The following is a 24008-nucleotide window of genomic DNA, read 5'->3' as shown; positions in this document are numbered from 1 at the left end:
GCAGTGGCCCGATAGTTAGTCCGTTCCATGCAGCGGTCCCTAAGGACCATGGCATAGAAGGGGTTATGTCTGCAGTTTGAAGCAGACTGTCAGCTGTATGTTACAGCTGACAGCAGAGGTTGCAGTACATTTTTTCCAGAAGAGTATTTTTAGCCAAGGAGAAGTATGAATTTTGTGGTATCACAGCAGTCTTCTGGTCCCCGTCCTGTTAACTTCCAGATGGATGGGTCACTTGTGCCGCTGTATTCAATGACTTGACTCAGCAGTGATATGTCCCCAAGCAGCACGTCCCTTATGGTGATGCTTAAGGACATGTGATTGATGAACCCATCTGTCAGAAGATAGCTGATGGAAGTTTCATAAAAGTAGTCCTAAGAATTTTCCATGGAAATATTTTACAATTTCTGGATCTGACTTACTATATGTTAGATGTATGTACACTGTGAATATTCAACTTACCCCAAGTAGTCGTAAAGAGACATAGAAATTTCAGGTAATGTAAAAATCAAAATATCTTGCTTACTTAGAGTGAATCACAAGAGTACTATTGCTGTGTACATAAGCTGCATTTGTAAGGTGAATTTACACTGCATAATTGTTGGGTCAATTATTTTGAACAAAAGTTACTACTAACACTCATTCCTGATAATCTGCGTGTGTAAATGTGCTGCCGATCACCCAATGAACAAGTAAAATGTTTGTTCATCTAGTGAAATGATTTTTCATGCTGCACATAATAAAGTATTGTTTCTTGGTGGCATGATTGTCCTATTTGAACAGTCATCTGCTGCCACAAACAATGAACATGTATGAGGACAAGTGATGGTAATAGCCATCATTTGCCAGCATACACTGGAGGAGATTTATGTATGTAAGAAAAGCTCTTTCCCTCCACTGACTAGCATACAATTATCAGGAAAGAGCTATCCCTTCCCAATAATTGCCTGCTTATTTGGGCAGTGTAAATTTGCCTTTAATGTTAAATGAAATTGGAAAGTGTTTGGAAAAGGCTAACCTAACACGACTAGATTCAATCCTCTTTGGCACTAAATATAAGGCTACTGCACAAGACCGTAATAGACTCATTTGAAACCAACCATGCTCTGTACATGATGTGGACAGTCCACAAGAACAACTTTATATGCAACAATGGCAAAAAGCTCCATACAAAAACACAATTCTCTGTAAGAATAGTCAATAGATACAATTGATTTAGCATACACCTGAATGGAACGCGCTTACAATTCAATAATTGTGCCAATAGATTTTAGGCTATGGTTCCTTTTTTACAGGCTCCTATTTTTATATTCTCCAGATCATTACTATAAAGTCAAGTATTGATCTTCTAAGCTGATATGTTGAAACTTTGTTAGGCTATATTCTCACTGCCATTATGGTTTCATTCCATAAGGATTTGTTACTAAACAAAATTGCTGCTGTACATAGCGCTGTACATAGCGCCCACCTAATGCTGGCATACACAGAGCCTACCTGACATTGCCATACACAGCGCCCACCTAACACTACTATATACATATTTTTTACACAGCTCTACTACATGCCCATTACACAGATAGTTTACAATATACAAATTGCGCACACTGCTCTGCTACATGTCCATTACACAGATAGAACTACTGTGTGCACATTACACACAGAAAACTGTACAATAGACTGGTTTCACTGACATAGCCCTGCTTTATACACACCTTCCATACATAAAGTACCTCTGCATTCTCCACCAGCACAGTCCTACACGGAGCCTGTGTTCCCCTAACTCCTCCCAAACACATGGCTGATCACATGACTGTGACATCACCACAGGTCCTCTAACCACAATGTAGTCTGGAGCTGGTCCTGGTGAGAGAGATGTCCATGAGGGGCGGGCTTCTCAGGAGAGGGGTGGGGCTTCAAGTGTGCCAGACCTGGCAGCTTCTGATACAGCGCTCCTGACTGGGGGGGGGGGGGGGGTAGAGGGAGACAGTGCGCGCTGCAGTGTGCACACAGGAGGAGTTACAGAAAATCCGCCAGATGACAGATTCTCTGTAAACTCACTGAGAGCAGCCTGCTGTGCATAGGAAGCACAGCAGGCTGTAGAACAAAAAACAAAAAATATAGATAAATAGCACCAATTGGAGAAATGATTTTCTCCACAAAGTAAATTAATTAGTGTAAATGTATTTTTTATTTTTTTACCAACAAGGTGTCCACATCCTGTCTCTATAATGCAGAAAGGTGCTCTAGACCGAAAGATACTCTTTCTTAACATGCCTTACTTTGCTCATCATAAACTCTGAATTATTGTATTGAGTATTAAAATGTGTTTTTATAATGTAAATGACCCCTTTAAATAAAAAAAATCCGCCTAGTTTCACCTTCTGGCACATTATATAGACGTTGATAGGGTTCCCCACTGGGGGTCTATATTCTGATAAAATCAAAATGCTGATGCAACTCCAGAAGGTTTTCCCTACAAAGAAAAAACATGATTTCACTGTAATCTAAGATTTATTGCCACTTTTGTAGTCCTAGTCAGATTTACAGTATACGTTAATATATATACACCAACATTGTAGTTGCTAAATTTTGGGCATGTAAGATCTGCCACTCGGAACTCCCCCTGGGGGACTCCAAACGATGGCCTCCGTTTACATAACCCCCACCCATTTTTAGCCCAGAACTGCTTCTCAAAACTTGCTGGGACTGTCCCTGTGAATGTGATTGATTTTGATTAATACATTTTGTTGTCTTTTAGGGCCTGGATTGATATTTATAATCTACCCTGAAGCTATAGCTACTCTTCCACTTTCCTCCGTTTGGGCAGTTATATTTTTTATAATGCTTCTTACACTTGGAATTGACAGCGCTGTAAGTAAATATCTCAAATCTGATTCAAAAGATCATGTATATAATGGGTCTTCTTTTTAATATGTTTCCAACTTGTATTATAGCACATATTTTTTTATTTCTATTATTACTAAAGGGCATGGGCGGACTGGGAACTTAAAAGTGGCCCTGGAAAAAAAAACTAAAAGTGGCCCATGTTGTAGGCGGGTCCAAATTGACAGAAGGAGGGGCAAAACAAGTAGACAGGGCCAGCAGTACTGTAGTGCAACACAAACTACCGCCCCTGCAGAACCAAATACCACAGTGTAGTACAAAATACTGCCTGAGGATGGTGATACAGTTAAATTCAGGAGAGGGACCTGTAGCCATCAGCCAGGTGCACAAGTACCTGATGCTTCTTTCATTAATTAATGCTTACAGCATCAGATAGTTACGTACCCTGTCTGTGGCCATGAGGAGGGGTCAAGGAGCATCTGCCCACCACAGTTTTCCTGTAGGGTCATGACCAGTCTGCCTATGTTAAAAGGAATCTGTTACCACATACCTCAATAATCCAAGTGAAATGTTAAATGTGTCATGGTCTCCTGATTGGTATGTTTTTCTCCTCATCCAGATTGGTTCCTGCGTTGCAGAGAAATCTTACATTTTGTGATATGAAAATAAGCTGTTTGTTGCTATGAGGTTATCACTGTTGCACCTCATTGCACCAAAAGGCCAACTGCTTATTACTGCTCATTCAGTGGTTTGTGATAGGGCTAGGTAGTGGTGATGTATCTCGCCTGGCCCTGCATTCTCACACATGGCTCATTGCTTTGGCGGTCATTGCATACATAGTACAGCTCTGATGTTTGCCAGGACTGAAGTAATCTGTACTGTGCAGCCATGGCAAGCATCAGGAATGCACTACGAGTATGCCGACTGCCGAGACTGCTCGCCTAAGAACACAGGGCTAGGCAAAGTACATCACCACTGCCTGGTCCTGTCAAGCAAAACTAGTGGGTAGGGAAGACAGCGATATGGAACTGAGCTTTTAGTGCAAAGAGGTACAGTGGTTATGCCCACATTGCACTAAATAGGTAATTTGCATATCACAAAATCTAAGATTTCTCTGCAATGCAGGCACCAATCTAGATAGGGCCCAAAAATTTGGAATCAGGAGATCATGACGAGTGCAACTTCAGCTACCCTTTAAACTTTGCATCAAACATCCCTGCCACTATCTTAACTTAAAGTCTCAATTTCAGCTACACATGTGGACAAAATTGTTGTTACTATTCCGTTAAGGAAAAAAATATAAACGAACTGAGAAAAGTAATCATAAATAAAACTTTACTGAAAATCAATTAATGAAAATCAGACATTGCTATTGAATTGTGGTTCAACAGAATAATTTTTTACAACAAACTAATGAAACTGGCTTGTACAAAACTGATGGTACCCTTAAAGAGGACCTTTCATGGTTTTATATTAATTGAGATAAATACCTTTACTTGCAGGGTACCCCCCTTTGATGCTGCCACCCTGACAGATTTTTCAAAATACTGCTCATACGCCCCGCTGTGCCCCCCTGTATTTTTCGCGCTCAGTATGCTAATACTGAGCATCGGTACAGGGAGGAAGAGACGCTAGGGTTTCTCAATGGGCATCTCCTTCTCCCTGGCTGTAGCACGGTCCAATCACAGCGAAGAGCGTCACAGCCAGGGAGAAAAAAAGCTCACCTTCTCCCTGGCTGTGACGCTCTCCGCAGTGATTGGATCGTGGCGCAGCCAGGGAGAAGGAGACACCCATTGAGAAACCCTGGCGTCTCCTCCTCCCTGTACCAATGCTCAGTATTAGCATACTGAGCGTGAAAAATACGGGGGGCACAGCAGGGTGTACAAGGGATATTTTAAAAAATCAAGCGGGGTGGCAGCAACAGTAAAGGTATTTATCTCAATTAATATAAAACCATGAAAGGTCCTCTTTTTAGCAATCTTTTGAGGCAATCATTATAATCAGGCGATTTCTGTAACTCTCAATGAGACTTCTTCTCCTGTTCACAGGTATTTTGCCCCCCTTCTTGTGAGCAAACTGTTCCAGCTTTCTCAGGTTTGAAGGGTGTCTTCTCCAGACTGCATGTTTCAGATCTTTCCACAGATGTTCAATAGGATTTAGGTCAGGGCTCATAGAAGACCACTTCAGAATATGCTTCGCTCTTAGCCATTCTTGGATGTTTTTAGCTGTGTGTTTTGGGTCATTTTCGTGTTGGAGGAACTGTGACCTGTGACTGAGACCAAGCTTTCTGATACTGGGCAGCACATTTCACTCCAGAATGCCTTGGTAGTCTTGAGATTTCATTGTACCCTGCGCAGATTCAAGACACCCTGTGTCAGATGCAGCAAAGTAGTCCCAAAATATAACTGATCCGTCTCTAGTAGGAACAATGGGGGTCATTTACTAAGCTGAAATACTCCTAAATTAGGCATATTTCAGGCGCAACTTGCGTGGCATGGGAGGGGAAGGGGATGGGCCTACTGGCCCATCTCATTCATCATTTTCTATGCCTGTTTAAGGTGTAGAAAGAGGTCTAAATGTAAGGCAGCTAGGAATCTGTTTTGCATTTAGAACTGGTGCTGGATCCAAAACCAGCTTAGGGCTTTAATAAGATCGGCATCTAAAACGCTGGTCTTAATAAATGTGCCCCAATGTTCTAGTAACAGCGACTGTGGTACGCCACTGTTCCCCAGCTTATCGGACAAAGAAGGCATTTGTATTGTCAAAGTGACAGACTTCATGTGGCTATGGACATGTAAAAAAAGTAAAAAAAATGTATCTCTTCGTGAGGGCAGATGCCTGCTGGTGTTTAAACACACATGGAAGTACTGGAAAAAGTAATGTCTTGTTCTGAACAGGCAGTCCAAACATCCCTCGACCCCTTCAAGCAGAAGCCAGTTTGGACCAAAAGCCCCATTTTTCAAATCTGATGTGTATCACTTTATGTAGTAATACCTTTGGAACTCTTTTTCTGAGATTGTTTTCTCATGATGCTTCATACTTCATGTTAGTGGTAAATTTGGGTCGATATGTTATATCTTTATTTAAAACTTACAGAAAATTTGGAAATATTAGCAATTTTCTAAATTTGAATTTCTATGCTCAGACAGATAGTGATACTACATATAAGAATTATTGCTTAACATTCCCTATATATCTACATTATGTCTGCAGCGTTAGAAGGCTTAGAATTTCTAAAACAATTTTTAAAATAAAAAAACTGACTTTTGTACAGACCAATGTAGTTATTAAGTCACTTTGTGCGGCTTACATAATAGAAACCACCAATAAATGACCTAATTTAAGAAATTACACCCCTCAAATGATTACATTTTTTTTTTTTTTAACTCTTGAGGTATCCCACAGGAATTAATGCAAAATGGAGGTGAAATTTTAAAATGTCATTTTTCTCTTCCAGTTTTTCCATTTTAATAAATTTTTCCTGTAACACAACAAGCAAACCTCATTATTGAATGACCTTCATTTTCAGTTTATAGAAACACCCCATATATGGTTGTAGCCATCTTTATAGGCACATGGCAGGGTTCAGAAGGGAAGGAGAAATTACACCCCTGAAAGAATTGATCAAGGGTTGAAGTGGGTGCCTTGGCCCAACAAGTGTTTTTATAGAATTTAGAAACACTTGGCTGCGAAATTGAAACATTTAATTTTTTCCAATAAAATGTTGCTTTAGCCCCAAATTTTCATTCTCACAAAGGGTAACAGGAGAAATGCACCCCATAAATGCATTTTTTCCTGAATACAGGAGAACCCTATATGTGGTCGTAAACTGCTGTTTGGGGACACAACAGCATTCAGAAGGGAAGCAGCGGCAAAAACTTTTTTTAAGGGCCAAACTTTTTTACTTTTTGTTCACTGAACTGGGCTTATTTTTAGCGGGACAAACTGTATTTTCAATTTGCATCATTTTGGGGTACATATCATATAATTTTTTTCATTGCTTTTTATTCAATTTCTGGGAGGTGAGGAGGGCAAAAATTGCAATTGTCAGTGTTTTTTTTTTTTTTATTGGTTTCTCCATGTGGTACATATGATAGCATAAGTTTATTCTGTGGGTAGATACAATTATGGCCATACCAAATTTAGCTAATTTTTTTATGTTTTACTACTTTTGCATAATAAAATCTTTTTAAAAAAATTAAAAATAAGTTATATTTTGCTTTGCCATATACTAACATCGATAACATTTTTATTTTTCCTCCTACATAGCTGTCTGAGGGCATGTTTTTTGTGGAACGGCTGTAGTTTTTATTGGTACCACTTTGGCATACGTATGATATTTTGACCTTGGCATCTATATAAGGGGTTTTATGGCCAGGACACCTGCAGCTGATGGTGGCTACCCAGTACCTGAGCTGCTGCTATCAAGAATTTCTAATGTCATGGCAGCATGGTAGAAGGGGGCACAATGAAGGAATGGTGGAACAGATAGCACAACTAGGGCACAATGGGGGCTCAGAGCAGTACCTTTTTGCAGTCTCTGATCCCATGGTCATGAACTGTGGAGATCAGAGCCTGCAAATAGCATTTTTAGCTTTTGTACGCTCTGATTGGTAAGTCTGTACTAATGAATCAGAGCGATTGCTGACAATGGGCCACTCTGATGGGTCACTTGTCAGCTGCTCCAGAGTCTCCTCTGCCGCGGACAATGGAGACCCCAGGGCTGTGACACTGTATAGTATCACAGCATCCAGTAAGCGTTCAGACATAACGGTATGCTCAATAGCATAAACTCAAAAGCAGTCTAGATTTACAGTTACATCCATATGCAGGAAGGGGTTAATGGGGTCAGTTGATACACACACAGTAGTAGCAAAAGAAGCAATGTCTTGTTCTGAACAAGCTGTCCAAAAATCCTCTCTTTTTAGGATCAGCAACAGTACAGTGTGGAACCTGATGGACAAGGCAGATGTACAGCTGTGTAAAGGTAGTAGTAATGGCAGTAGTAACTATGATAGCAGCAGTATAGTATGGAACCTAATGGGCAGGAGATGTGCAGCTATGTAGGCATAGTGGAAGTGACAGTAGGGGCAGTAGTAGCTGCAGCAGCAGTACCGGCAGTAGCATCATTGGGCCAGTAATGAATAGTCACTGTCAGCAATGGTAGATCTATTCATTAGCATCAGTTGTGTGTGAAAATCCTCATTGATCCATGCCCCAGTCATGCCCCTATCATGACACAACCTACCTTGCTGAACACCCTTTCTGACACTGAAGGCTTGATAAGACAGTACACGATAGCAAACTGGGTCAGATCTGGTCACTGTTCTAATCTTCTAATCTTCTGTTCCAGATGTCCATGGAGTCAGGGAACAGGGTATTTAACCACTTCACTTCTTGGCCATTTGCCCCCTTCCCGACCAGGCCTAATTTAGCACATCTCACATCTTACTTTATGTGGTAATAACTTTGGAACGCTTTTACTTATTCAAGCCATTCAGAGATTGTTTTCTCGTGACACATTGTACTTCATGCTAGTCATAAATTTGAGTCAATATATTTCACCTTTATTTATGAAAAAATCCCAAATTTACCAAAAATTTTGAAAAATTAGCAATCAAAATTTCCATTTCTCTGCTTTTAAAACACAAAGTGATACCTCATAAAATATTTATTACTTTATATTTATTAATATGTCTACTTTATGTTGGCATCATTTTGGAAATGTCATTTTAGTTTTTTTAAGACATTAGAAGGCTTAGAAGTTTAGAAGCAATTCTTAAAGTTTTTAAGAAAATTGCCAAAACCCACTTTTCAAGGACCAGTTCAAGTCTGAAGTTTCTTTGTGGGGCCTACATAGTGGATACCCCCATAAATGACCCCATTGTAGAAACTACACCCCTCAAGTTACTTAAAACCGATTTTACAAACCTTGTTAACCCTTTAGGTGTGGGTTAACAGCCAAACAAAACTCAATATTTATTTACCAGATTCTGCGGCTTACAGAAACACCCCACATGTGGTCATAAACTGCTGTATGGGCACACTGCAGGGCGCAGAAGAAAAAGAGCGCCACATGGTTTTTAGATGCCATGTCCCATTTGAAGCACCCTTACAGTAGAAACTCCCAAGAAGTGACCCCATTTTGGAAACTAGGGGAAAAGGTGCCAGTTTTATGGGGCAAGGTGACCAAAAAATTGCTTGTTTTAGGACAGTTTTTATTTATTTATTTTTACAGCGTTCACCTGAGAGGTTCGGTAAAATGACATTTTTTAGAGCAGATCGTTACCGACATAGCGATACCTAATATGTATACTTTTTCTTATTTATTTAAGTTTTACACAATAATATCATTTTTGAAACAAAAAAATTATGTTTTAATGTGTCCATGAGGTGACTGTTTTAGGGAACAGGGTATTTAACCTGTTTTGTAGGACATACTCCTTTTTGATCACTTAGTGTTGCACTTTTTGTGATGTAAGGTGACAAAAATGGCTTTTTTTGACACAGTTTTTTTATGGTGTTTATCGGACTGGGTCGATAATGCAATATATTTATAGAGCCGACCGTCACAGATGCAGCAATACCAAATATGTCTATTTTATTTGAAAAAAATCTATTTTTAACTTTTTTTTATTCCTTACTTGGGGAATTTTGTTTTTTACATGTGAAACATATTTTTTTTATTTTATTTTTTTAACACTTTATTTTTATTTATTTATTTTTTACACTTTTTGTCCCCCAAAAGGTCATACTTAGACCTCTGGGGGACATTTAACTTCACTTTTCATTTTTACTGTTGATTTTTCCTGTAATTGTGGCTGACATAGTAGCCCCAGTTACAGGAGAAATACACCCCCGAGAGAGGCTGTACAGGTCTCTGAAAGACCTCACAGCTCCTGCACTCTCCCGACCCTGCGATCACATGATCGCCGGGCGGAACAGGAAGTGCACAGCGCTTCCTGATCTGTATACACAGCGCTCAGTGAACGCTGTGTATACTGCGATCTAGAAGGCAGGGGCACCTAAGCACTGTCCCTGCCTTCCCTAAGGGTTGCCCTGCTGTCACTGACAGCGGGCAATCCGATCTGCAGCTGCAGTTTCTGAATGGACGTTCAGGAACATCCATTCAGAAATATAGAACCACCTCCCGGACGTTTTTAGTCTATGGGCGGACGGGAGGTGGTTAATAGAGAAACGGCTTAGTGCATGTACAAGCAAATGTGGTTATTTAGGTGGTTTGTATCTGTTTGCTGATGTATTGTACATCAGGTTGGCATGATACTGGAAAATACTGTTCCATCATGTTCAACAAACTGTATTGGGTGCTGCTGCAGCTTCTTCTGCTTGTAGCAATATCGCTTGCAGAGAGAGCAGCAAAGTAGTGACTCAGTGGGGGCAGAGAGCAGACTCCTGGTCAGACACAGGAGTGGCAGACCTGTGCTTGGTGAAAGCTACAGAACGCTGTGTCAAGAGCATTGCCTGGTATGTTATGTTCTGTTACGTGAGAGTACCAGGAAGGGGCAGCTTTTTTTTTTTTTTTAGACATAAGGTTGTATAGGCATCCTTCCTCAATCTGCTATCTAAAGGCCATGGAATCCACTAAGTGATACAGCAGTGACTGCACCACAAGAAACTTGAGAGTTCAGTCTGCACATCACTGGGCATGTATTGCTGTTACCTGAACACACATTCTATTATGGATGACTGATTATGAAGCAGAGAGCAAGGAGGAGGAATTGTCTTATGTGAGCAGTAGCTGATGATGTTGTTGATGACAACATCACTGTACAGCTTGTGGATGCGGCCTGGCTATTAGAATAATAATGTGGAGAAGGACGACAATCTTGCTCTCATTGCTGGCCAGTTTGATTTTTCCATGTGATTAGTTAATTCCACCTCATATACTATAGGGGAACTGTAGTTCCTACATTTTTGCTTGACTGGCCACTTCTTATTTGTTGCCTACAGAGCTTGCACAATGCAATGGTTTTGTTGGTCAGGTGGCAGAATTTAGAAAAATTGCCACATGTATGATGCCCATGTAGAGCAACCAACATGTAAGTTTGCGCATGGTCTAACAGTTTTTGAACCTGTATCAACAGCAGCAGTGGCGTTACCTGCTCCTAAGCAACAGTTTTAAAGAGACAAATGGTCAATTATAGAGTACACTACAATATATGGTAACTTTGATGCAGTTGGCACACTAGTCTGTGCTAAATTGAATTTTTATAATAAACATTTCAACAACTTTTTAGAAAAAATTGAACTGCAATATTGTCTGACCTTGACAAATGGGATTTTTGTAAAACAGTTTTGAAAACTTTTAGACAAAATTATGTCAGCGTTCACTGCAATATTGTCTGGGAATGTAGGGAAATACAGTATTCACACAAAGAAGATATCTGCACAGAGCCACCAACAGCAATGGTGACAAAAGGTCCAGAGTTAATTTCAAGTGTGCTATTTGCATTTGGAATATGTTGCTGTCAACTCTCAAGACAGCACAGCTTGCCTTAGGTCTGACAGCTTTTGTGCCTGTACCAATAGCAGCAGCGGCATCACCTACTCCCAAGCAAAAAGCATAATTTACTTATTTGGGATAATAAGCCATATCTATGTTATCCCTGCTGATTGGCTGAGGCTGACTACAAGGCATTTTATGGGCAAGCCTGCTAACTAGGGCTCCACCCAGGGTCATGTGATCCTCCACCTTCATCTTCCCTGCCCTGCTGTGCTCATTAAAGTACTGTCATAAGTAAAATGGTGGATGCCATTTTGAGCAATTTGAAATCGAATCACAAAAACTTCAGCTTTGTTTGCAAGACCAATTTTTGGGAAATTATAAAATAATTATATTGCTAACTCCATTTGACATACAAATGTTTTAATTTCAAAAATTATTTCATGTTTGAGGCAGTTTGGGCCCTAAAATGCCTATATTCACATGATTTGTGTGCTAAAGTGTAAAAGAAAAACCATTCAAGAGTATAACCCTGCATGATAAAGTGGAGGTTTTACACATCCATAATGTTTTACAGCATATGATACATTGAGATCACAACACAGGAACTGAATACTGGCATCCTGTTATGTGGCAGATTGGACCCTAGGACTCACATGCAACTACATGCTCTGTACCCCTTACCCCCCACCTGTAGTTACCCAATAATTATGTAGAGGGTTACCTATAATTCATGTTGTTATTCCCAACAAAAAGGCACAATGTTCTTGCACCTCAATGAGCCCATCAACCTCTATGGCTGCTATGGCTATGGTTATGCCTATGGTTACAGCTCTATTACTTAGACCCAGTGGCGATAGCTTTTCGTATTGGCATCTCTCTCAGGTTCATGCTTTCCATACTTTATTCTGTCCTGTGCTGTATTTAGTGCCATGACTGAATGAGAAGGACTCTGTGATACCACACAGTAAGAGTGCATATTCTTATTAAGAAATGTAAGGTGGCAAAACTTTTAGGGTCACCACTTGAGCTAACTTATATTGTCATGCTAGATAATTGCTGGTATCCTAAAGGAGGTTATGAATGTAAATATATATATATAGTGACTGTAGCATTTCTGCATATTGATCATTTAACTAACCTCAGTTTCTTTGGTGTATTACAGATGGGAGGAATGGAATCAGTAATAACAGGGCTTATTGATGAATTCAAGTTCCTACATAGACATCGAAAGCTTTTTACACTTTTTGTCGTCCTTTTTACATTCATCATATGCCTCTCCTGTGTAACCAATGTATGTAATTTTCATGCCTTACCGTAGTTTGTAGATACTCTACCAGAAATGTACAAAATCATCCCTCTCTTTCAAATCATACCGCAGTGATGTAGGTCTTTCAAGTATGAAGCATCTAGGTTGTACTATTGTTTGAATACTCCTGTTATCTTGTAAATTTGACATTGCAGAAATTTTCCTGCAAAGTCATGTAAGTCAGCCTGGTGGACTCCTGTGATAGGAGTACTCACCCATAACTGAGTAGACAGAGAGGTGGTGGGGGTATCTTGGAATTTTTTTTCTAAAGTATCAGTAAACAACCATACATTACCAATTTTTTTTTGTTTGTATTTCTGTAATGTAAGCCTTTATTTACGAAGGCAAATATGGCATTGTTCACTTTGAAGAACACAATTTGACTACTCCTAATACAATTTGGCCCATAAAGGGGTTGTCCAAGATTAGCAACTAGACGAATTACCAAACTAGTCCATGGGATGTATCTGTTATTGCAGTTTTTACTTTTGGATAAGCTGATATATCCAATAAAGTTTTATCTTCTGGATAAATTGATACGACATGCAGCCAAAGGACAAGAGTTAAAAACAAAAAACCTTATTCTATTTTGGAGGACTTGGTAGAGAAAGGCTTAATTTATCACAAGTAATTCGATGTTGGCATCCACCTTGTAATATGGGCTACCACAATGACAGATACCAATTAGCTATCATCACCATTCAGTTGAACCATGTGCTCTAATGTTCTACAGGAAGGATAAGCCTAGCTGTGTTAGATCTATGAAGATTTATATATCATGTAAGCCTCTGTAACAGTAACCACCATATTCTCTTTCTTTTATTATAGGGTGGAATTTATGTTTTCACTCTGCTTGATCATTTTGCAGCAGGTACCTCAATTTTATTTGGCGTACTCATTGAAGCTATTGGAATTGCATGGTTTTATGGTAAGAACTCATAAAGTTTTCATATCCAGTATGCACAGTGTATTAGGGTAGGTTCACACGTGTTTGTCTTTCTGTTCCAGTCTAGGATCAGAAAAAAAAAAAAAAGAAAAACAAATTACAGACACCATCCCAATTAACTACAGTGGGGTCTGTTGAACTTCCATTAATGGAGGCTGTCATTCTGCCAGACAAAACAGTGCTGAATGCTGTGATATTTTATCCTGCATTTTTGCTATACTCTACAACTGAGGCACCTAAAATAATCTTCTCTGCAGATATAAACCTAGCCTTGCCTTGGTTCATTGAACATAGTCTATGTATGTTGATTTTTTCTTATCTAAATAGGTTCAAAGTACAATGCTAATCAATTTCATAATAAATCTTTATATTCTCTATGATACAGATCTCAAAATTGTCTGCTCCCTTATTACAGCCATTGAGTTAAAGGGTTATTCCCATCTTAAAGGGGTATTCCCATCACATAAAATGAGGGCATATCGCTATGGCCCCATTGTCTGATAGGTGCAGGTCCCACCTCTGGGACCCACACTTACAAGGAGACTGGAGCGGGGAGAGCTGTGGCTGGGGGACCCTGGGTTTCCCAGGGTCCGTCCACCACCAAGCGCTGCTACCTGCTGCTAACACACAAGTGAAAGGGAGTGCACCGCGCACGCGCGGCCCCTCCCCTCATTCATTTCTATGGGGCAGACAAAAATAGATGAGCCAGCGTGCGCCTATTTTTGGCGGCCCCATTGAAATGAATGTACGGGGGCTGCGCATGAGCAGTGCGCCCTCCATTAATTCCCCCGCTCCGTTTTCATGTAGGTGCGGATCCCAGAGACAATGGGGGCATATCTTGGCTATATTCCCCCATTGTATGTGATGGCAAAACTCCTTTAAGCCTAATTCACACGTCAGTGTTTTTGTCAGTGATTTCCGTCTGTGATTTTGAGCCAAAACCAGGATTATGGCCTCCACAGAGATAAGGTATAAGGGAAAGACACACCTGGGTTTGGCTCACAATTACTGATGGAAATCACTGACCAAAATACTGATGTGTGAATGAGACATTACACATTTATAGCATATCCATGGGATATTCACACTTCTGGGTGCATAGGGCCATGTGAATACTACATGTAGCAAGACCCTACAATATGATTATGGGGGCTCATGTAGTGACTTTAAGAGGGCAGGTCCCTTGGGAAAGAGGACATGGCTAGCCTGACTCTATATCTTAAAGTCATCTCAGCCACCCAATGTGTCTATAATAATAAACTGGGTGCTTTGATAAATAATGTACCCAGGTTTTCAGATCAACATAGGCTGGTTGAGGCGATCTATGCTGCCTACCTATATCTAGTGCTGTCAGTCTACTGTGCCATGTGCCACTTGTAAAAAGGTTGAGGGACTAGGGGCCCACTGGAGATTCACCTGTTCCCCTGTGGGCCAGTCTGAGCCTGGTCTGAACACATCCATGTGTGCCATCAGTAATACAGCATACTTTAGAATAAACACTGTGAGCAACTCCTGTGACACATGCAAATACCTCTCTAAGTATTTGCTTATCATTTATTCAGCAGACAAGTGTCCTGTAATCTTGGTGGCTACTACTCCCCCCGATCTAGGCTTGATTGACATATATTACAGGGGAAAGTAAATGACACAGGAAGCATCAGAGATGTCAATCATGCCTAAGGCTGGGTTCACACTAGCGTTAGGGATTCCGTTATGACTTTCCGTTATAACATGGTTATAATGGTAAATAACAAAATGCCTAGACAGAATGCAAAACGGAAGCCTTTAAAGGCATTCCATTTGCTTTCCATCCTGATAGAAGTCTATAGGAAAGCATAACGGATTCATCTGTCGACAAGACTTTGTTTTCTGTCTTGCATAACGGGACCCAGACGGATCCGTTTTGATTCCCATAGACTTCTATTAGGATGGAAAGCAAACAGAATGCTTTTTAAAGGCTTACGTTTTGCATTCCGTCATAATACAAATCTATGGGCAGAAGAACGGATCCATCCTTCCGTTTTATGGATTCCGTTATTTTCCGTTATGACCATGTTATAACGGAAAGCCATAACGGAATCCCTAATGCTAGTCTGAACCCACTCTTAGAGGGATGCTGACGAGATGGTAGAAAACTTGCCTGCTGGGCGCCTGGAGATTAATTTACATGAGATGTAGGAGTTTCTAAGGTAAGTAGGAAGAATATTTTGGCCAATCAATTCCTGACCTCCCCCCTCAACATTAGCCCCACAACCATAATCTGAGCCAAAAGTGTTTATTTTTTTTTCAATAGGAAAGGGATATGTTTTCTGGCTGCTACATGGTTTCTATACCTTCATTTGTATCTTATACTTAGAATTTGGTTGGCTGTTTTGATCTTCATTTTATTTTATTACAGTACAGATTTAAGATTTACATATACTGCATGCATGTGTGTATTTTCACCAGGAGTTAGTCGTTTCAGTGATGACATAAAGGAAATGATTGGAAAGAGACCAGGACTTTACTGGAGACTTTGTTGGAAGTTTGTCAGCCCTTGTTTTCTTCTGGTAAATATTACACCTGAAATCAGAAACTGATCTATCTATCTATCTATCTATCCATCTATCCTATATAGACAGAAGTATTGGGACACCTATGCATTACACCTAGAGCAGCTTTTATGACATCACATTTTTATTCCATAAGCATTCATTTGAAGTTGGCCCCCTTTGTAGCTAAAACAGCTTCCACTAATCTCAGAAGGCTTTCTACAAGATTACAGAGAGTCTGTTGAAATTTTTGCCCATTCATCTAGAAAAGCATTTGTGAGGTCAGACACTGATGTTGGACCAGAGGGCCTGGCTCACAATCTCTGTTTTAATTCATCCCAACGGTATCCAATGAGGTTGAGGTCAGGGCTTTGTGCAGGTCAGTCAAGGTCTTCCACACCAAACTACCCAACCATGCCTTTATTAACCTTACTTTTTGTACTGGGGCATGGTCATGCTGGAACAGAAAAGGGATTTCCAAAAACTGTTCCCAGAAAGTTTGCTTTCACTTGCTTGCTAGGTCCTACAAAAGACTTTTAATCTCTGTGTCTATGTACCGACTTCTGTCTGTTTCCTGGATTCCGACTCTCTGCCTGAGCTGACCCATGCCTGTTCACTGTACTGACCCTGAGCTGCCTGCCCTAACCTATGGATTGGTCATGGATTTGCACATACTCTGACTGCCCAGACCTCTGCCTGCTTCCTGACCATGTGTATTGCCTGATCCCTTGCACCAGTGCCTCTGATCCCAGTGCATCAGCAGCCAACCACACCGGGACTATTTCAAGATTTAGTGGCCTGGTGTCTCCCCTACAGTGAGGAAAAGATCCCTGTATAGGGGTTAAAGGGTGAAAACCAGGGAACCACCAGAATAATGCCCACAATCAAACCTGTTGCATGGTGGGTCCACACTCACTGCCTGTGACAGTGATTCATTACTCCACACATTACCACTACTCCAAATTCCACTGGCAGCATGCTTTACATCACTATCTTACAATTGTCATTGTGCTTGGTGATGTAAGGCTTGCATGCAGCTGACTGGCCAAGGAATCCCATGTCATAAGAAGCACAGTTTTTGTGCTAATGTTAATGCCAGGAGAGGTTTGGAACTATGCAGCTATTGAGTCATCAGAGCATTAGCAACTTTTATGCACTATGGGGCACATTTATTAAGACCGCTGTTTCAGACGCTGGTCTTAATAAAGCCCTACACTGGCAGTGGATCCGTTAAAGTTATGAAGAGGAGCAGGCCTCTCCATAACTTCGACGTATCCAGCGCCAGCCCTAAATGTAAGATTGCTTCTGGCGCATAAAATGGGGAATGAGACGAGCCTGGAGTGAGCGGGACAAAGTCGCAGATAGCGGCACAACTGACCGTTGTGCCACTATCTGCACCTAAAATGCACCTAATTTAGACGTATTTCAGCAGAGTAAATGGCCCCCTATTCGCCTCACTTAACTTTACGTGGTCTGTCACTTTGTGGCTAAGTTCCTGTAATAATAGCACTCACAGTTGATCCTGGAATATCTTGGAGGGAAGGAATTTCACAAACTGATTTGTTGTAACAATGTCATTCTATTACCACATTCAAATTCAGTGAGCTCTTTAGAATGAGCTATTCCCAATTGTTAGTAAAGGTAGACTGCATGGCTAGAGGCAGCTCAGTGGTTGGCACTGGTGCCCTGCAGCACTGGGGTCCTAGGTTCAAGGACAACATCTGCATGGAATTTGTATGTTCTCCCCATGTTTGTGTAGGTTTGTTCCCACACTTCAAGGACATACATAGATTGTGAGTCCCATTAGGGACAGTGTGATCTGATGTCTATAAAGCGCTGTGGAATATAGCAGCGCTGTATAACTACATAAAATAAATAAAACTTTTTATACATCCGTGGCAATGAAGCTGCACATGTACGCAGTGATTAAGTTGTGTGTCCCAATACCTTTGTCCATACAGTCTGTCTAACTATCTATCTACCTTCAATAATATCTTTAAAATGGCTGCAGCCAAATGACACTGGGGCTACACCTCGACTTTTTGTAGTGCTGTTAATTGATTTTAAACCATTGAGCTGCAGCCAAAGCAGTGCATTGACTTGCATGCAATCTAGTGCACAGTCACTCGACTAGGTGTAGCTCCAGCGTTATTATTCCTGGAGCAATTTAATCGCCTGTGATAAAATCTGCAGTAAAATCATTCTGAAACCACTGTAGACAAGTAAGTAGCTAGCAATTTTAAAAATTGGGAAATGTTGGGATTTCAGATCAATTTGCAGGCTCGTTTTTACTTAACATAAAATCTTTTGCCAATAATTTTGCATTAAAATGGCCAGTGACTTGGAATCGATTTTCAAGCTAATCAATCTCAATCTCACAACGATTTTTTTATAGTGTGACAAAAAGTTGAGATTTAGCCTCAGCCTAAGGCCCTTTGAAGACGAGCGATACGGATTAGGTCCGGATGTGTTCAGGGTGCATTCAGTTAGAAATGCAATTCGACTGGGCATACTCTCAATCAACTTCGAAGCAAGTTCAGCCAGTTTTGCCTGCACTTGCATTCAGTTGTTAGTTTTTTTTTTACACGGATGCAATTCGCATTGATAAGTTTTTCACGCATGTGATAAAAAAACTGAAGGTTTCCAAACATCTATTAGCAACCATCAATGAAAAACGCATCGGATCCGCACTTGCTTGCGGATGTGATGTGATTTTCATTCAGCCCCAGTCACCTCTATGGGGCCAGGGCTGTGTGAAAAATGCAGAATATAGAACATGCTGCAATGTTCACGGAACGCACAAGAGATGCGTTAAAAACAACGCTCATGTACACAGACCCATTGAAATAAATGGGTCCGGATTCAGTGTGGGCGCAATGCGTTTGTATCCCCCATTGTGGCTGTGAGGAAAACTCGTCTGCAAGGGGCCTAAGAGCTGTATTACACCAACAGATTATCTAACCCAGGCATGCTCAACCTGCGGCCCTCCAGCTGTTGCAAAACTACAACTCCCATCATTACGTGACAGCCTACAGCTATCAGCCTACAGCAGGGCATAGTGGGAGTTGTAGTTTTACAACAGCTGGAGGGCCGCAGGTTGAGCATGCTTGATCTAACCAATTTCTGTCCAATCAGACCAATAGTTGGTGTGTGTAACAAAAGTTCTATGTGTGAAACGTCCATCTGACCAATGATTGGTCAGAAAATCAGTCAGATGTTCTGCTGGCGTAATGCAGCCCTAATGCTGGGAAACTCTCTCTATTAACTCAGATTTACCTAATTAAAATGACATCTCACACTCAATTTTTCATTTGTACTGCATGGTTTGATTTACCTCTGATCTGATCAGACTGTGCTGACCTATCTGCTGAAGAATTCCCTGTAGCTACACTCTGCATGCTTAGTTTGCAGCAGTCTGTAGTCTGGATATGGTCTTTCAATCACAGACTGAATTAAAATTAGGTATGTCTGTATTTGGAAAAATCCAAGACCCTTCAGAGATGCTGTCAGTAGCTACAATTTTACTGTGAACACCAAAAATCTATGTATCTGCTTTTGTAACGTAGCATTTATCAGATTATCTTCAGTTGTTAAAGGGATTATGGCATATGGCATAATGCTAGGACTAGTTGTACACAATGAAATTGCAATGCTGCTACGGAAGCATTATGCCCCATGGGTCTCTGTGAACTCCATTTTTTGGAAGACTTATGGTTGACTCATTATAGTCAATGGCAGAACAAAGCACTGCTACTACTTAATGGGGTTGCACCCTTTTTTATATTGATGACCTATCCTCAGGATAAGTCATCAATATCAGATCGGCAGGGGTCCGACTCTCGGCACCCCCACCAATCAGCTGTTTGAAAAGAAAGTACCACTTGTATGGGCGCTGCCTTCTCTTTATTGTTTACCTGCTCATTTTTGGAACCGCACTGGTGAGCAGGTGTAGTTACATCTCAGCTGCCCCATTCACTTCAATGGGATGGCTCCTTCCCATTCAGTTGAATAGGAAGGAGCTGTCCCATTGAAGTGAATGAAGCGGTTATTGCGGTCATACCTAGCAATTTGCCATCAATGACATTACTATGAAAACCCCTTTAACATTTTGGCCACCATTTTCACTGAGCCAAATTGTACCTTTATTTGTATTAAATATGAAAACATGTGCTATTTGTGCTGTTGTAAGCTGTACTCTGTAGTTCTTGAATAGGTGTACTTTTAAAATCATGCACCTTTCATTATCCCTCATTTCTGTAATTATCCTTGGACTTTTCTATGTTTTGTTCCTCTGCTATGTAATTGTTATTTTTTTTGGACACATTAGCTAGATGGTTATTTAGAGGTAATTATTAGTCTTTATATGCATAAATGATCACATTTCTACTGTAACCTTGGACCTAGCTTCATTCTGGTCATTGCTGCTGCACATGCAACTACAGTAGCTGCTTTTTAAGTATAAAAAAATGAGCAAGCAGATCCGTAAGTAGAATTTTCTTGCACTTTGTATGTGCATTTCACAATGCAGACAAACATTTGTGTTATCTGTCTCTTATCTGATTTTCAACATAGAATGCTTTAGTAAACTGAATTGTGTTCACCCACCATTTAAATTCTGATTTGCCAATTTTCTTTATTGATACTTCTTGTATCCTGTTCTCATTAAAAGGGTTCTCCATTTTAGTAAATTGTTATTTGTAAGACGAGTCCCTTGCCAATAAGCAATCAGTGAGATCTGTGGTAAAGCCTAGCAGTAAGTGTAGGTTCACGTGGAGTTTCTTGGAGACGTTTTGGGGGCAGGTTTTTCAGCCAAAGCCAGAAGTGGATCCAGCAAAAAGGAGAAGTATAAGTGCTTTCTTTAGATTTCTGATTTCTTTCTAATCTACTTCTGGCTTTGGCTGAAAAACCTGAATAAAAAACCTGCCTAAAAACCTCCTTCAAAAAACTCTGTGTGAACCTACCCTAAAGGCCCCTTTACACTTCTCGATGGAGCAGATGATTATTAGGAAGGAAAAGGTCATTTTGGCAGTGACCCGCTGCACTGTAGCGTGTCGATCTGCTGTCGAGCACCCTTGTATCTCATGTTCACCTCTAACATCTGTGGCATGTGATGCTCCACAGTTTCCACATCACTTATTCACAATGGTGCCATTTGTCCACTCACCACAGCAGCTTGTGAATAGTTTAGAAACTGTACAGTTTCAGAAATACTGCCACACTTGGTCCGGAAGCCAGTAATCATCCCTTTTTGCAACTCTGATAAATAACCCTTTTTACTCATGACAGCAACAAGGGATTTGTGTGCAGACAGCCTATTGCACACCTTATATACCCACCAAGCCAGCTCACAACACGTGACTTCCTTCATGAGCTACGCACCACCAACATGGAAAATGGGAAATGGTCATAATAATGTGACTCGGCTGTGTATAAGGAAACAACTTGGTGAAGAAGCAGGGTGCATAGTCTTTCATGGACTGATCAGCACAATCAACAGTACAAAAAGGCCCTCGAAACTAGTGGCAACTCGGGGAATGGCTGTAGAAGTTGTAACATTAAATTACATATAAAGATCTTAAAAAACTGTCAGAATGCCATAGATTTTGGTTTAATTTAACGGCACAATGGCACCATACTGTGTTAAAAAAGAAAAGTGAAAATATAATAAATAAATAAAAAAAGCTTTACTCTATCGATCTAATATCTATATATTGTTCAGCTTATTGTTTGAGTAATGATAATTTGCTTTTTTTCAGTTTATGGTTGTTATCAGCATTGTATCCTATAGTTCTCCAAAGTATGGAAACTATACATTTCCAGAATGGGCAAATGTGATTGGCTGGTTACTTGCTGTATCATCCATGGCAATGGTACCTATTTATGCCATATATAAATTTTGTACTCTTCCTGGATCCTTTCGAGAAGTAAGAAATCTGTGTTTTATGTGTTATGTTTGTATATTGCTTATATAGAAATAGTATTGACTAAATGTCAAGTAAAAAAAAGCTCATTAGACAATATTTACTAACTGCTATGTATGACAATATACAATAAAATAAAATCCATATTTAGTCTATTTAATATTTAATAAAATAGCATGTGAAAAATATATTTACCCAATACAAGAAATAATAAACAAAAAGCTATTATTGACTATCTTTTTAAGTCTTCTGGACCACATTGATTATTGTGGCTATTACTAAGGTTGATTGTCTCCTAGTTAGGATTATCACTCAGTTCTCAATTACATATTTTTTTACATTTATTTGTTGTTTGTTGTGATAGATTGATATAATTTTATCATACTATTTTAGATATTATAAATATTATATTTACCAACCAATTCCAAGCCCCATGATCTATGGTGTCGAACCAGTGATCCATTTTTTCTACCAACTCACAATTCTTTCAGGTATAAGAAGTAACCAGTGATCTTAACAGGAGAGATAATCAGGGTCACTGGGGGTTTCACCACTGGAACCCCCACTGATCACAAGAACAGGGGTCCCATATCCAGCACTGGGACCCTATAGTGATAGACACTTAGAGGGGCATTTATCAATGCATTTACGCCACTAGTATGGTGTTACAAATTAGCAAATTATGGCTCATGCCATATTTGCACCATGATTCATGACTTTTTGAGTTTCTAATCACTTTTATGGTGAGAAAAGAGTGGGGCTTAGCGGGAGGGGCCGTACTTATCACGGACCGCCGTATACACTTTAACTTACACGAGAAGGTGTAAGTTATATATCAGTTTCTAACACATGGAGTGCTAAAGATACACGTAATTTAGCAAAAGAATCTGCCTTTTTATAAATTTGGTACATCTTACTCCAGCACACAGGGGATCAAGACTGGCACATGGGAACACCAAAAAAAGTTACAATTTCATAGACTTTAAGGAGTCATCTAAGGCACAAGTTTTGAGGTTTTGCAGACTAAAGATGGTTGATACACCACGATTTCTGCTTGGATATTGGATAACAAATTACTTACTAAAGTCTTTCTGTAACATTGAATTTTTTGGAAAATTAATGTTAGGAAATGTGTAATTAATATTTTTAAACTGAAATACTAATTAAAAGATTATAAAATACATTAAGTCTATTGTGCCTAATACGTTTGCACAAAAGCATTTATATGTTTATGTACAGTATTCTACATAATGTGAAATACAATGTGTATTTTTGTTGTATTTCAGAAAATTGCTTATGCCATAACTCCTGAAAAAGAATATGATCTAATAGAAAGAGGAGAAGTGCGTCAGTTTACTGTAAGTTATTTTCTATATTATACTAGAGACTTTATGAACTGAAATTTCTTACAAGGAACTTAAAAGCGTATTCCCATGTGGGACATTTATCCATATGATATGCCATAATTGTCTGATAGATGTTGGTTTCACCTCTGAGACCTGCTCTTCATCTGGGGTTTGTAGTGATTTTGGATCTTGACTGAACATCTGTATTAGGCCTCATGCACACGATCGTGGTGTGTTTTGCGGTCCGAAAACACGGACAGCCTTCAATATAAATGCTTATTCTTGTCCGCAAAGTGCAGAGAAAAATAGGACATGTTATATTTTTTTAGCGGGGCCACGGAACGGAGCAACGGATGCGGACAGCACACCATTAAAGTGAATGGGTCCGCATCAGTGCCACCAAGACGGCGGCTCGGATGCGGACAAAAACAACGGCTATGTGCATGAGGCCTTAAACAGGGTTGTCCAGCCATGTAAAAAGTTATTTTTTTTAATTATTATAATAATGATAAAATAATAAAAGTAGCAATATCTTTCTGATCCTCTACCGCTCTCTTTCTACTGCGTCCCATGTCCTTGCTGGTGTCTGTATTTCCAAGTCCCTCTCGACATGTGACCGCTGAGACCAGTGATTGGGAAGCAAGTGGTGG

General features: G+C 40.1%; 1 protein-coding gene across 1 annotated transcript in view; it reads left to right on the top strand.

Moving 5' to 3' along the window:
- Positions 1-23412, top strand: part of SLC6A3 (solute carrier family 6 member 3) — a 154624-nt gene extending 131212 nt beyond the window's left edge. The window contains exons 8-13 of the mRNA XM_044295484.1: positions 2756-2868; positions 12471-12599; positions 13443-13542; positions 16009-16109; positions 21848-22015; positions 23299-23412. Of these exons, the coding sequence (XP_044151419.1) occupies positions 2756-2868; positions 12471-12599; positions 13443-13542; positions 16009-16109; positions 21848-22015; positions 23299-23412 (725 nt within the window). The remainder of the gene's footprint in view (positions 1-2755; positions 2869-12470; positions 12600-13442; positions 13543-16008; positions 16110-21847; positions 22016-23298) is intronic.
- The last annotated feature ends 596 nt before the right edge of the window (positions 23413-24008 follow it).

Source organism: Bufo gargarizans, chromosome 5, assembly GCF_014858855.1.
Source record: "Bufo gargarizans isolate SCDJY-AF-19 chromosome 5, ASM1485885v1, whole genome shotgun sequence".
Taxonomy (NCBI): Eukaryota; Metazoa; Chordata; class Amphibia; order Anura; family Bufonidae; genus Bufo; species Bufo gargarizans.
Note: the sequence above shows the minus strand (reverse complement) of the source record. Positions and strands in the feature narration are given on the sequence as shown.